We start from the raw sequence: 16,571 nt of genomic DNA on the forward strand, positions 1-16,571 counted from the left end.
GTTTAAAACATAAATTTAATTTACAATAACTTTATATATAAAAATTTTCTCCATCTTTGTTATTATTCAAAAACAGGTAACCTGTTAACATATCATTATATTCCATAAAACATTGGAATTAAATCATCATATCCCTTTTCAACTATCATTTGAAGTGCTGTATGAAATAATTAAAAAAAATTTCAAACAAATTTAAAAAATTTCAATTCTTATAATAAAACTTTATATAATAAGTAGATATATTTTCAATACTCGTATCAATATCTTTATGTTTTAGTAATAACATAATAATCTCATAATGATCATTCAAAATAGCAGACATTAAAGCTGTACAAAATGGAACTAATAGTTTCCATAAATTATTTTGAAATTTCTAGAAATAAATGAAACATATATCAATTATAGTATTTAAATATCAACAGCATTTACATCAATTCCATCTTGTTCAAGCAACAATTTGACTATCTCAGTGTAACCAAAATCAGATGCATGCCAAAGTGACGTGCAAATTATTTTGAATAATTTCCTACTATTATATTGGAACCCAATCATATTAAAAGAAATTATAAAAACAACAAAAAAATATTTTTCACATTAATATCAATTCCTTCTTGCTCAAGAAGTAATTTAACTATTTCAATGTAGCCATTTCCAACAGCATATATAAGTGCAGTATTAAAATATTTAAATAAATTCCTCATATTATTTTGAAATATATTATTATTATATGAAATCTCAAATATGCTCAATAATTTTTTTCTTTAGCATTAATATCAATTCCTTCTTGTTCAAGAAGTAATTTAACTATATCTGTATAACCTTTTCCAGATGCCCAAATAAGTGCTGTATTAAATATTTTAGATAATTTCCAAATATTATTTTGAATTTTCAAATTATTAAAATAAATATTAAATAAAATAAATAAATATCTTTAGCATTAATATCAATTCCTTCTTGTTCAAGAAGTAATTTGACTATTTCTGTATGACCATTTTCAGTTGCATTCATAAGTGCTGTTTTATATAATTTAAATAATTTCCAAATATTATTTTGAAACATAAAATTATTAAAATACACAAGTTTTGCATTAATGTATATATTATTTTCTTTAAGAATTGATGTTACAATTTCAATTACACCAGCACTACAAGCACTCATAAATTTGGCTTTAATATTTTGTAACCAATATCAAGATAAAAATTAAAACATAAAATATTTAAAAGATATATTTTCAAAATACAAAATAAAGACATCTTGTGTTGAATTTCGATATTTTCATGTTCAAGAAATGACATAACAAAATCTATAATTTGATTTTGAATTGATTTCATTGAAGGAATTATAAAAGCATGAAATTAAATCGAAAAATAAAATATCATTCATATTACCATTGTTTTTCTTATCATTAAGTAATTTTAAAATAAAATCAAAAATCTTTTGCGATTTGATCATTGTTAAACTATTTAATGAATAAGAACATTGAAAAAAAGAAAAATAAATCATTCATTTTGTTATTAATATTTGTTTCAAGAAACAATTTTACTAAATTCGTGATATTACTATCTGATACATAGTCAAACAATTTATCAAACAAAAATAAATGAAATAAATATATTTTTCACTGGATTTATATATTTTAAATTCAAGTAACTTTTTTATCACATTTAAAAATCCGTATGTTACAGCATTTAATAATATTACATCAAATAAATTTAAGAAATCCCATAAGTTAATTAGAAATTAAAAGTCATTAAAAAATATATTATCTTCTAGTTGAATTTCTTCCTGTTCAATGAACTGTTCAAATGCATTCAGTATTCCGACGTAAAAATCTTGCATAAGGTGAGATTGAAATTAAATATAGAAACTTCATATCTATCATAAAAATAAAAAATCACCATAAAAAACCATTTAAAATATATATTAATCTTTGAATTATTATGATTTTTTTCCTTTTCAGTTAAAATTTTTACAATTTGGAAATAGTTATTATTGTATGAAATCATAAGTGCCGTATTAAATAATATTAATAATTTCCAAATATCATTTTAAGATTTCATATAGTTTAAATAAATATTAAACAAAATATATAAATATCTTGAGCATTAAGATCAATTCCTTCTTTCTCAATAAGCACTTTGACTACTTCAATTCCACCATATTCAGCTGCAGATATAAGTGCTGTTTTAAAATATTTAAACAATTTCCAAATATCATTTTAAGATTTCATATAGTTTAAATAAATATTAAACAAAACACACAAATATCTTGAGCATTAATGTCAATTCCTTTTTTCCCAATAAGCAGTTTAACTATATCAGTTTTACCATATTCAGCTGCAGATATAAGTGCTGTTTTAAAATATTTAAACAATTTCCAAATATCATTTTAAGATTTCATATAGTTTAAATAAATATTAAACAAAACACACAAAAATCTTGAGCATTAATGTCAATTCCTTCTTTTTCAATAAGCAGTTTAACTATATCAGTTTTACCATATTCTGCTAAAACCATAAGAATTGTATGAAATGGTTTAAATATGTTCCAAATATTATTTTGAGACAGAAAATGATTAAAACAAAAATTATATAAAAGAAATAACTGTTTTTGACATTAATATCAATTCCTTTTTGCTTAAGAAGCAATCTAAGTATTTCCATACGATCTTTTTGAGCTGAAATCATAAGTACTGTATTAAATAATTGAAATATATTCCAAATATTATAATGAAATCATAAATCATTAAAACATACAATAATTAAAGTGGATAAATATCTTTTGCCTCAAGATCAATCCCTTTATGTTCAAGAAGCAGTTTTACTATTTTTGTATAATCATAAATAGTCGCTAGCATAAGTTCAGTACGAAATGAATTATGAAAATTCCAAATATTATATTGAAAATAAAAATTATTAAAATAAATGCTAAATAAAATAAATAAATATCTTTTACATTGATATCAATATCTTTATGTTTGAGTAGTACTTCAACAATTTTTGTGTAACCTTTACTTATTGCATAATTTAATGCATTTTTCAATAATCGAGAAAAATTTCTTATATTATTTTAGAAATTTGTGAATTTTGAAAAAATATATTTTTCATTAACATCAATACCTTCTTTTTCGAGAAGCATATTTACAATAGTTGTGTATCCTTTGATGCATGCGCATATAAGAGCTGTTTTAAATATGTTAGGAAAATTCCTTTAATAATAAATAAAAAAAATTAAATAAAACATATAAATATTTTTAATATTTACATTTATTTCATCATGTTCAAGAAGTAACTTTACAATATTGATTAAATTATACTTTACTGCATATAGAAGAGGTATTATCAATATTATATTTTGACACCAAATTTTATTCTAAAACATTAAATGATGAATATAAAAATGGCTAAAATTAATATATATATCATTTTTCATAAGAAAAATAAATTTAATAAGTTCATGATTACATGACATAACTGAAAATAATAAAATATAATTTGGAATATGATTGTTTTTAACAAAGTAATTAAAAATGAAAGTATTCCCAATTTTTAGTGATTCATATATGATATCATCACTAATTTGCATTCCTTCTTCATGCAAATATGAAAATATTTCGTAATTACTTGATTGAATACATTTCTTACCTAACTCTGTTAAATTAGAATTTTTTTCAAACTTGTTTTCATAAAGATATTTAAAGATATCATTTTGATGAAATTCAATTGCTGTTTCATATGCGCCTTCAAATGACGAATTATTTTGTTTACATAAATGAATGATTTCAAGGTTTCCTCCTGCAATTGCATATTTACCTGCATTAAATACATTTGCACCAGCTATAAGTAAATATCTAAAAATTTTAACTGCCGAAAAAAATGCTGCATAATCAATTAATGTAACATTTTCTTGATTAATAAATGAATATCTTTCATACAGTGATGGCTTAATTGTTTGATTATAATCAAAATCATTTTCTGATGATATTTTTTGAAGTTTTTCGATTTCATCATTTCGAATTATTTTCGCGATTTTATTTGGATTAATTCCTTCTTTAATATATTCAGCATGAGCTCCATAGTCATATAATTTTTCATTTTCATATAATGTATCAGTGTTCTCATTAACGCATTTAATTAAATTGATAACTTCTTGATAAAATAACTTTTTGATTTTTTTATTATAATTTCCATATTTTCTCTTAACTAAATAATATGGATTTCTTTTTGTAATATAATGTGCAAAATATATATTATTTTTATTAATGGCTATTTGAGGTGAAATAAGTTTGTTTACAATCATCATTTCAAGAAGATAATTTGATTCTTGTGTTTTTTCAAAAAATAATATAATTGAAAGTATTGATATTAAATTAGAATCAACATTATATATTTCTTTCTCTTTAATGTCAAGTTCATTTAAAAATCGAAAATATATTAAGAAATCTCTCCTACGTGATATATATGATCTATATATCAAATGACAAATTAAATAATTAAATGATACAGGATATTCAACATCAAATTTTTTAATTAAAATTTGGCTTATAATTTTATAATTATCCCAGTTCAAGTCTAGTACATTTTTTTGTATTTTAATAAGCCATTTGATCTCTTTCAGCTGAAGGTTTTTACCCCCAGCCATTTTCTGTACTGTTTATTGTAAGATATTGATTTTTTAAAAGTGCTTCAATAACGGCTTAATACACCTATCGTTTGTATTTCAGGCCACCCCATTACGAATAAACTTCACAATGGATGCTTACTTCATTAATTGAAGAAAATCTAAAAGTTGTATTTCAAATTGGGGAAAACCCAAACAATAAAGAAGCTTTTAATAATGCTCTTCTTTATATTAATCATATTAATGAAACAATTGAAGGTTTTGATTTTTGTATTTCAAATTATTTCAACTTTCAATCAATTATTTCAAGAAAGTTTATTATGCTTATGATAAAAAATTGGTGTAGAACTAAATGGGAGCAAATTAATCAAGAACTTTGTTTGAAGATCAAATATATTCTTTTTTCAGAAAACAATTTTAATGATGATTTAATTGAACTCATCAGTGATTCACAATTTGTTTTTATGTGGAGTACATATCCCAAAATATGGAATAATTTTTGGGATGATTTATTTCAAATGTCTGTAAAGACAATAACAAATTTTTTAAATTCATTTTGTATATATACATCATCAATTTCAAAGACAAACTTTAAATTTCAACAATTAAAGAAGTCCATTCAAGAGAATAATATTGAAGATAAACTTATTTTATTTGTTTTTCAAGCATTAATTAGCAAAGGAAATGCGCCAATTGGAATAACAATATTAAGTTCATTAGCAAAATGGATAAATATAAAATATTTGATTAACAATGATATGATAAATCTAATAAAAAATGGAATCGAAAACTTTGAAACGATTTCATGTACATTTAATCTTTTGTCATCAATTATCAAAAGAAACATTAATCAAGAGTTAATTGATCAAATTATTATTAATTTACAAATACCACAAAAAATTATTATGATGATTTGTAACAATGTTGAAAATGAAATTTTGTTATCGATTTCAAATTTTGTTAAAACACTTGGAAACATAAATTATTTTAACAACGATTTAATATATCAAATATCATTACAACTTTTTACTAATCTTTTTGATTCGATATCTTTTAACGTGATAAATTATCTTAAAGAATACTTAAAAATTCATCCAGATATATCACAAATTATCTTAAATATATCATATTCACGTTTAAAAGATTTTTATAATAATAATTCACTCGAAGATTTCGATGTTTCATATTATAATTCTCTTTTTGATATGATCTTAATGTGTTTTAAAGTTAATTTAAATGATTCACTTGAGTTTGTTTTAAATATTTGTAATACAATCGATATAATTAATGAGCCTTTTCATTGTATTACACTTCTTGAGATTTTAAGTTTAATAAATCCAAATCCGGAATTTATTAAATATTTTAGATTTGTTTTAAATTTTAGTTATCCGTTGGAATTTACTCATATAAAAATAATTTATAGTTATGTTAAATATTTTATAAAAGTATATAATTGTTTTAATCCCGAAATTTCATCAACAATTTTTAATTTTTTATTAAATATTTATTTTTCTAATGAATTAAATGATTTATTCAAAAATGTCATTTCGAAAATAATTTTTTTGTTTGTCGAAAATGTTTTAATTCCTTTTTCATTTGATCCTATAATAACTTTAAATTTATTACAAACATTTAATGTAAATTTGATATCTTCATCTGCAATTTTAATACAACGTTTTATAGGCGAAAATGAATTATATCAAAAATGTATTGAGTATTTGTTATCGGTTAAAAATTTTCATTTAATTTTTTCATTTTTAAAAGAAATACATTTTGATTCGACATTTTTAATATATCAAAAAATTCTTCCTTTTATTATAACTAATGATGAGTTTCAAACATTATTTATATATTCATGTTATTCATCATTAAAAGATAAATGTTTAGCTTTGATATTAGAATGTAATTCAACTTGTAAAACAATTTATTCACAAAAAGCACTTCTCTTTGTTTGTAAAAGTATTTTCTTAAATGGAAATAATTTTGAACAATTTCCATCAATTTTAACAAATTCTTTTGGATTAATTCGTAACTTTTTATCTAATAATATTGATTGGAATAATAAAGATGACGAAAAAGTTGTACTTGTTGATCTATTTGAGATTTTTTTGTCGGCAATTTCATTATTTTTTGATCATATACTTGAAAATGATTTATTTTTAATTGCAAATTTTTCTGTAAATATTATAAATGAAATTTTTTTCGATTTTAAATTGTTCAAATGCATTTTAATGTTTTTATTTGAATTATGTAAAAAATATCCAAAAATTACTCTAATGAATATAGAAAAAATATTTGTTTCTGTTGTTGGAAATAATATTTTTAATATTTTGGATGAAGATTTCGTTTTTTTGGTTATGAAAATTGCTGAACTTCAAAGAATTTTATTTATGCCTTTTCCTGCTGAAACAAAAAATGTTTTAATTGAATCGTTTAAAAAGATTTTTGTTGAACCAAATCAACAAATATTTGATACGTATATATCTATAATTCAACAACCAAATAATGAAGAAATTTTAACGAAATTTTATGAATCTTTAATGAATTATCTCACATAAATTAAACAGAAATAGATTTTATTAACAAAGATAACGTGATTGGTGAGTTCCCATGGTTAACAAATGTAACTTCTTGATCACTTCGCCAAATTAATCTCATTATTTGTGAAGGGGAATGTTTAAATAAGCAGCATAAACAAACAGACCCCGTCCAATTTTCAGCAACCAAAACACCACGAACATCGTCTGGATCATCAGGTTTACTATAAGTTGTAACATTTGTTAAATAAACTACTTTTTGTGGAGGTTTTGCCCAAACATGTTCCGGGTCCAATCTAACATATTTAGATTCCCAATAATCGGCATCTGAATCTGAATCTTCAACCATATTTCCAGTAAAATTTTCCATTTGCTTTATTTGACCGTTTACAATCTCCATTCCAAAACCGTTAAAATGTGATCAAAATCAATTCAATTTCAGCTTCTTGAAGTTTCAAACATAAACAGGAAAATTCATTTTTTAGATGCAAATTATTTTAAATTATTTATGCCAAAAGATTTTATGCGTTATTTTATTTTATTTAATTCATAGTCCGAATTTTAAAAAATAATTTCCATTTTTTATTTTACATTATATTTGTATATACAAATTCGTTCTTTTCATTTACCATTCAGCTGCGTCCACTATTTTAATATTTGGCGGATAATTTCTATCTCTTCCTTCTAACGGATGATTACTTTTTGTATTCTTAATTTCCTTCAAATTACTTACCGGAACATCATCGAAGCACTCGTTTTCACCATAATATTGATCAACTTCAACATTATGTGGAAGGAATTTTAAAGGTGGCGGATTCTCTATCGTCACGTCATAACCGTCAACTGATACCGATAAGTTTTTTTCTGATTCGTTGGCAAAATCCAAGTTAAATTCAGAAAAAGAACCGGACTCCAAACTTTTTGACATGCCGATAGAGTTTTGTTGGTCGTTTTGAATGAAGTCGATATCCAAATATTCTGACACTTTATGTCGACCGTTTTCCGAGTCTTCAGATTCTTCTTCTTCTTCTTCCAATTCGAATCCTGAATTCGCCAGTAATTCTATAACTTCTTTCATTTCTGGTGTTTTCGCAATTGGTTCGAATTTAATATTTTTAATTATTTCTTCGATATTATTTACATTTTGTATATTTTCGAATGTGTTTATTTGTTGGTTTTGTGATATCGAATAAAATCCATGTTCAGTGCTTAGTCCTGTTGGCGTGTATTTCGGCTGCAGATAAGGCGGCACCAAACGCTTTAATTGTATTTCGCCCAAAGTTAAATCATTAAATTCATTATTCCGAGATAACAAAGTTTTCATTGATGAATTATTATTATTTATAATCGGACTTAATGAATATTCGTCATAACTATCATATGAAAGTAATGACTGCGGATACGACTGAATGAATTGGAATAACTCGTCTAAGTCCATATCATTATTACTTGTGTTAATCTTACATAAGTAATATGAACGTAATGTTTGTGGTGTTGAGTTTTGTCTTGTTCGCATTGTCGTACAAAAGTTTTCAAGTTTCGATGGTGAAACTTTGTTTCTGTTTTTCTCATTGTTTGATAATCGCTTTAAATCGATATAAGGCTTACCGATTGCTGCGAATTTTAATTGGATTAACTCATTATAGAATTGGAAGAACTTATCATAGTTTGAGATTAATGAATCGTCACAAGACAATTCACATATACTACTGTTCTTTTGTAGATATGTTAATAAGACATCACTATCATTATCAGTCATCTTTTGTCCATTTATATTTAGTATTGTTAATTGTAATTTTGATAATACTTGGATTAAAAGTTTAAAATTATTCGAGAAATTATTTTCTGTATTACCACATAATGATATACCCCATAATTTGTTTTTGGGTATATATGAAAATAATGTTTCGAGTTCTTTAAACTTGGTCGAATTATACATATAACTAATCGATAAATAGCGGATCGGAGATGTCTCAAGAAAATATTTGCAAAAGATTTCGGTGGAATTAAGTGGTATTCGATTGCCACTCCAATCTAATTCCTTTAAGCATGTGATCGAAGGTAATGTCTTTAATGAATCGAAAAATGAGCTCCAATGTGCTTCTGGTAATGATATTTGTGATAAGATTAAACATAAAGGAGAATGGAATGTGGATAAGTTCTTGAATAAACTTTGGATGGATAAATATGTAAATGAGCATTCCGTAAAATCAAGTAAATAGATTTGTGGTGGGAATTTAAAGGTCTCGGAAAATGGACGTGTTAAATTTTGCTTAGCTAAAACAATGTTAGTCAATGTACTACATCCTGAAAATAAATCAAATCCAATTGATAAAGGATTGGTCCAGTTAGATAATGAGATGTCTTGTAAAAAGCGACAATGCTTAAATATGGAAATAATGTTTTGAATAATATTATCATTATAAAGATCTTTGGAATCAATGTTGTCAAGTTCAAGCATTTCAATGGTACGATAGCAACGATGGAATAAAAGTGATTCAAAAAGTAAATTGAGTGAATCCTGAGTGAATTGAATTGAATTGAAACTGATCCGCTGATAATCCCCTTTGAATTTGTTAAGCTCATTAATAAGAGTTGTAACAATTGTGACGGGAATAGAACAATGTGTAAAAATAAACGTTATGGAATAATTTGATGGTAATGAATTAAGACGTAATTGTTGTGGGATAAAGAAATCATAATCTTCAAATATTATCGTGCGAATTGAGGTTGATTTCTTAAGCATAAAATGTGCTATACGACAAACAGAATATGGTGAAAACCCTTTGAAGTGAATTGAGGTTATTCCTTCAATTTGAATGATTGGAGTAAATATACATTTAAGAATAGGAGGTGGAGAACATTGGCTACCGAGTTGAATGGTGGTATTGTGTTTTGGATTTACTTGTTTGAAAAGAGCAATAATTGACTCATCTGGTGTAACTGAATATTGGAGACAAAGACAAACATATCTTAAAGCTGAAAGTGATTCTTTTGGAACCTTGGAGTTGAATTTATCGATTTTATATGGGAATGTGGTTAATTTGATTGGATTTTGGGTAACATCAATATCAAGTAAATATGCTTTAGAAGCAAGGATTTGTGCAACAGCTTCATTTGCGTGATCGCATGAAAAGAAAAATTTTTCATTTAAATAAGAAATATCACGCCTTTTTGGATCAATATATTGGATTTCATCAATTGTAAAAACAGAAATAAAGTGTTTGAGTTGTAGGTGATGAGAAAATGTTTTACTTTTAAAAAAGTAAATACCAGCCATATTAACAACAATAATACAAGATGTTGATTTTCCTTTTGAATTTTGCATGGAACCATTTTCTGCAAATAATACTGGAACTGTTCCATGTCCGAATGACGAGGGAAGTTGTGATAATATTGATTTTTTGATGAATATTTTTTCCATTTTAGTTTTTATCTACAAAATAGTTCAATTGAACGAGTGACGGTTATTTTATCGATAAAAATAGAAAGAAGAAATTTTCTAAAATGTTCGCACTTACTTTTTCATGTGTTTTATCTCCGCTTCTCCTTGCTTAGTTGGCATTTTGTGATTGTAGCATTTTATCTGTTCAAAAAGAAGGTATTTTCATTTTAATTTTTCTCAGTTTATTTCTTTCATTATTTGGTCAGAATGCCTTTATTAGTGCTTGGGTTTTATTGCTTTTTCATTCAAAAGAAAGAATGAGATCAAAATATTCATTAGAGCATATGGTCCACAAAATTTATTTGATGCAGGTATTGCAAAATATGTTATATCCAAAATATTTGATTCATAACGAATATGTTACATAAAAATGAAAATTCACTTAAAATTACAATGATTGATGGATTTTATTAATCATTTTATAAACAAGATAAAGCATCCTGAACAAAAAATGAAATATATTCATTTTTTTTCCTGCATTCGGTACGGTAGGACATAATACTAAGATCCAATTTATTAGTTAAAAAATTACTACAAAGTAAGCACAAGCCACTTTTTGCACTTTGAAAAAGCCAGAAATCCAATTTTAAAGAAGCGTTTGAAAAGTTTTTGAATAACATTTTGCGATTGAAAAGTTTTCATAATAAAACACGAGATCATTTAAACTTTTTGCAACTAAAAAGATAACTTATTGGTTCAATGCGTATTCAATTTCTTTCACATTATTTGCATTAATGTTCGTACGTACATGTTAGACACTATGCAAACCTTAAAATTCGTGAGTAATGTTCATCAAAAATTTATTTTACAATTTTATCTAAGTATCAAGTAAAAAAAAACTTAAACAGATGATTTCTCAAGGGATAGAGGGTTACTATTTATTTCATTTAAATTATGATTATGATTCAATAAAATTTCAGCATAAAATGCGTAATACTTCTTTGAAATTTTTAATCACAAATTTTAAAATAATTCAAAAATATTTAAATTCCTTTTTTATGAAAAGAAAATTTATTGTAATAATTACTCTTTGTATTATTTGTTTGATTTTACTTTTATTTAATATCGCAAAGCGAGTTCATATTTATGTAATACGATTTTTCTAAATGATCATAACAAAAAAAAGTTTAAGCATATTGTTCCTTTTTTGTTTGTGATATATTTTATAAATTCATTTGAAGTTTTTTATGAATCAAATTCCACACTTATTATAACATGTCAAAGTGAATTCGATAATAGAACTGCTTATAAATATAGTGACATGTTAGTATTAATGGTATTGATGTAATAGAGTCAAATGCTTTCAGTCAGTGGGTATCATTAATATCAGTAAAAATTGGAGAAAATGTAACAACAACCAGAAATAATGCATTTGAATTTCGTAGTGTGTGTCAAATCTTCAATATATAAATATGTCTGAAGAAAATATTAATTACTTTGATACTAATGGAATTCTTTATGATAAAAAATTTGCTAAAATTATTTGTTACCCAGCAAAAATTTCTAATGAAACATTTGAAATTCCAAGCTCAACTATAATAATTGGATGTTATGCATTTTCCAATTGCCAATTAAATGTAACGATTCCAAATTCAGTACTTCGATTGGCGATTATTCATTTTATCAATGTGAAAAATTAAAAATGATTTTTAATGGTGCAAACATAGCAAAAATCGGAAGTCAATTGGCGATAATGCTTTTAAGAGCTGTAAAAATCAAGAGAAGAAAGTATAAAAGAAGAATTGCAAGAAATTGATAATATTAATCTTATTAACTTTAAAGATATTGAAGAAGATCCATTCGAAAAAGATTTCAAAGAAAATATTTAAATATGTGAATATGATTAATATTTATTTTTCAATAAAAAATTAGTACTTGGAATTCCATTTTTTTATCACCTGAGAAAGTATTTTTACTGTTATACGCGATAAGTAAAAAGTAATGGATATAAACCATGTTTTAGTTAGTAAACCTGTGTATGAGTTAATCAAATGCGTTAAAGCTTGGAAGTGCATTTAACCTCTTCATTACCCCCACTTGTTAAACTTTGGAGAATTGGATTTAATAATAAGTCACATGCACCTCCTCATAAGATCCATAAGTTTGGAGATATCCAATTTCATGGCATTCAAGAATCTTTATGTATTTATCAGAAGTCATATGAAAACAATAAATATATGAAAGCAATATTTATGGTCACACAGAAATATTTAAATTACTTCTTGAAAAAGGAATAGAATTTAATACTAAAAATATTTATTTTTTTTTTTTATTTGACACCCACCATTACAACCCATTATTTCGAGATAATATTAGAAAAGTATTCAAATTATTTTTTGGACAGTACACTTAAAAAAGCACCTTTTTAGCTTTTTAGTAATACTAAACACCTAATAAAGGTTTGTATAGAAATCATCAAATTACTTAATTCAAGGATCTTTGAAGCATAAAAAAAATTATATTTGTTAGAACCTATATGTTTTTTATAAAATAAAATTGCTAATGACTTATTTTTCTTTTTCAGAATCTATTATATTTAAATATATTATTATTATAATAATATTAAGATCAACAACGCTTTTTCAAATGTTACATGAACTTTAAAACCGTTTATTCACTTAACCACAAATAAATTCAATCAAAATTAATCGTTTTATTTTCGGGAAGGAATGTCGCAAGAAAACCCAACGGAGACTCTTCTCTCCCAACACTCTAATGAAAAAGCTCCTACCGGCACAAGCAAAAGCCAAAAGGAGTCAACACATGCAAACGATGGAGAACAATCTTCGCTTTCTTACATACAATCATCATATACTTCTCTTCATGTTGGTAATCATCAAACATCAAAATCAGGAGATGATCCAAGTGGTTCTTGTGGTACCAATTCAAGTAAAAATGGAACACCACAAAATCCTGTTATAGTTATTGATGATCATACCGATGACGAAGCCATTCAAATAGGGCTTACTTATCGACAACCTTCATTTTCTTCTCTTCGTGGTGATCTAATTCCAAAAGGAGGGGAGAATCCAATGATTGATGCAATCCAAGAAATGCCAATTGATGAAATCTCCGAGGAAGAACAAAACCCTCCTCAAGCTGATGATGAGTTTGAGTCAGATCCACAGATTGCAATTGTTAAAGAATTACGAGATAAAAATATTTCTAAGTGGAAAAAGATGGGCTATGAACCACCTCCAGACTTAATTGAAGTTGTTCGTTCTGCTTCACAGTTACAATTAAATCAAGCCGAAAAAGCCAAATCAACACAAAAAACATCTTTAGATAAAATTCCTCCTATTAAAGAAGAAACTCAACCAAAATCAGTTTCTATTACTCACAAGCGCTGTGGTTCTCATGGCACACCACTTGGCGAAGCCTCCACTAAAATTCAAAAAATGTCAAATGCTATAATTGCTTTATCACCTGATGAATCTCCCACTGACAATGAAGAGTATATACTGGAAGAGGAAGAGGAAGAAGAAAATACCGAAAGTAGTGATATCGAAGATGAATATGATTTATCTGATGAAGAAGAAAAAGATGAAAACTTAGAACTATTTGGAAAGTTAGGTCTTATTGTCAAAGAACCAACCAATTCATCCATATATCAATCTATCAAAACAGGTGATTTATCAATAATTCGAAACGTCACCACAGCCCGTGAAACCTTTGAGAATTATCGCGAACAATGCATCGAAAACCTTTGGGTTGATGAAGCATCATATTTGACCGATCTCATTAACGGTCTCCAAACTAACGATAACGAAAGTGAATTCACTCTTAATAAACGTATCGAATATGAGCGAGAGAAACTTCGAATATCCATAGAGCTCCTTCAAGAACAATATCGAATTGCATGTAAGTCACTTGATGACAAATATAGTTCCAAAGAATATTTATTAAAGCATTCACAACCATCACAAACACTTCTTGCATTAAAAGAACATGCAAAAGAATTAATGAAACAGAACAAAATCGAAGAAGCAAAATATGAAATCAAAAACATTAAAAGCCTTGAAAAGAAAGAAGCACATTCAGCATCAGAACGAATTAATGCAAGTTATCTTCGCGAAGATGAAAAACTAAAGAAAGAATTTGCTGTGAAATTAAACTATTTAAGGATGAAAACTGATGCGAAAATCAGATACATACGAAACTTAAATTGTAATTATAATAGCGAATCATTAAATGATACGACCGAAATAATCAAAAATGAATTAGAAGATAAACCTTTAAATGTGAAAAAACCAAAATTATTAAACAGAAGCAAAGACAGAGAAATTATAACCAAAATGGCTAAGGACTATAGAAGGAAAGCAATTAGTAAAAAATAAGTTGATGTTTATTTGCTTTTAAACATGTGATTAATTACGATGATTTTGCATTCATTTATCTCTATCGTTGACAAATCCGCTGATGTTTTGTTATAACAGAAATCAGAATATAAATAAACATATGGACTGTTAAAACAGTTGTTTCTATTTGTCTATGAGCCCATGTAATTAATATGTATTAGTTTGATTTTTCTTCATTTAATTGAAATATATCATTTTTTTTTGAAACATTTCCTTGAATTTTGTTTTATTGTGAACTACTTGATTTGGCTATTTCAGTGTTATGGTATAATATTAATATGTATATTTGCGAAAAATTAAATTATTCACATGAATAAAGTTTTATTAACGTAATATTTCGGAAGTTTTCTAAAACATTATATACTTTTTATTTTGATATTTGGAAGAAATTTGATATTTGTTGTGTTTTCTTTGTTTCGAGTACAGTAATACCGGCACTTTTCACTTTCTGATCTTTTTTTTCATCTATGATCATGTCCTTGTTCAAGAGCAAGTTCACAGGCAAATGATCACTGAAATCAACTGTACTATCGATTGTACAATCTATGATCATTCCATCTTTTATGCTATCACGATTAATAACAAAGTAATCAATTCTCCATCCATGGTTCTTTGCCCTTGCAAAACCTCTGTAGTTGAAAAATGTAAACTGTTGTTTTGTAGGATATAACTTTCGAAAGATATCAACATAACCTTTGCCTAAAAAACTGTGGAACCAATCTCTTTCCTCTTTCGTAAAGCCAGCAACTTTTTCGTGACCTTCAGGCGTCCAAATGTCGATATCCTCATGTGCTACATTAAGGTCTCCAGTCCAAATGACCATTTTCTTCTTTCTGAGATTTTCGATATGCGTTTCAATTTGTGGATTAAATGTGTTGATCTTGTACTGTAAATTTTCAAGTTGTGCCCCAGCATTAACAACATAACTATTAACAAGATAGAAATTGGTAAATTCAGCTGTTATGCAACGACCATTAGGATCCGTAATACCTGAACTCGGTTCAATGGAAATAGGTTTATACTTAGTGTAAATGGCTGTGCCAGAATATCCTTTTCTTTCTGCGTGATTAAAATATCCATGATAACCTTCAAGTTTGAAATCTTCAACTGGTGGTTTGGCTTTTGAATGCATTTTAGTTTCTTGAATACAGAGGATGTCAGGTTGAGCATTTTTTACATAAAAAGGAAGACCATGTTGCCATGATGCACGAAGAGAAGCAACATTAAATGTCATGATTTTTAAAACATCTTTCGGAAGTGCCTTATTTTCGGCAGTGTCTTTTGGTTGAGTTTCCGTCTGTTGTTGCGGATTTTCCTTTGCTTCTTCCATTTTAATTGACTTCACTCGAACAAGTAAACTACTGAAATATTTCTATGTTTCAATACTTTCAACAAAAATAAACCGTCATGCAGCTTCCTCGGAGTGAAACGAAACATTTTCAGTAAAAAAGCAATAGTTATATATAAAACCATATTTCAAAACCTATTTATTATGAATTTCCTAGATTTGTATACTTTTATATGTATAACTTAATATTGTAGAAAACCTCACTGAAATAAGTTGTATTTACAACCTTTGACTGTAATTCGTAATAGAAAGATAGTAGCAATT

The 16,571-nt window shown here is 26.0% G+C and overlaps 3 protein-coding genes across 3 annotated transcripts; 1 reads left to right on the forward strand and 2 right to left on the reverse strand.

Annotated features, from left to right (window-relative positions):
• Positions 1-7,781: 7,781 nt before the first annotated feature.
• GO595_000512 (uncharacterized protein) lies at positions 7,782-10,580 on the reverse strand (the record flags this gene model as incomplete). The annotated part of the gene is made up of 1 exon (XM_067918322.1): positions 7,782-10,580. One exon carries the CDS (start codon positions 10,578-10,580, stop codon positions 7,782-7,784), a length of 2,799 nt encoding a protein of 932 aa, XP_067779292.1.
• A 2,690-nt stretch (positions 10,581-13,270) lies between these two features.
• GO595_000513 (uncharacterized protein) lies at positions 13,271-14,938 on the forward strand (the record flags this gene model as incomplete). The annotated part of the gene is made up of 1 exon (XM_067918333.1): positions 13,271-14,938. The coding sequence occupies one exon, from the start codon at positions 13,271-13,273 to the stop codon at positions 14,936-14,938; it is 1,668 nt and encodes a 555-aa protein (XP_067779293.1).
• Positions 14,939-15,326: 388 nt separating this feature from the next.
• On the reverse strand, positions 15,327-16,289 carry GO595_000514 (exodeoxyribonuclease III; the record flags this gene model as incomplete). Its single annotated transcript, XM_067918344.1, has 1 exon — positions 15,327-16,289. One exon carries the CDS (start codon positions 16,287-16,289, stop codon positions 15,327-15,329), a length of 963 nt encoding a protein of 320 aa, XP_067779294.1.
• Positions 16,290-16,571: the final 282 nt, after the last annotated feature.

This window comes from Histomonas meleagridis, assembly GCF_020186115.1.
Source record: "Histomonas meleagridis strain 2922-C6/04-10x chromosome Unknown contig_104, whole genome shotgun sequence".
Classification (NCBI taxonomy): Eukaryota; Parabasalia; order Tritrichomonadida; family Dientamoebidae; genus Histomonas; species Histomonas meleagridis.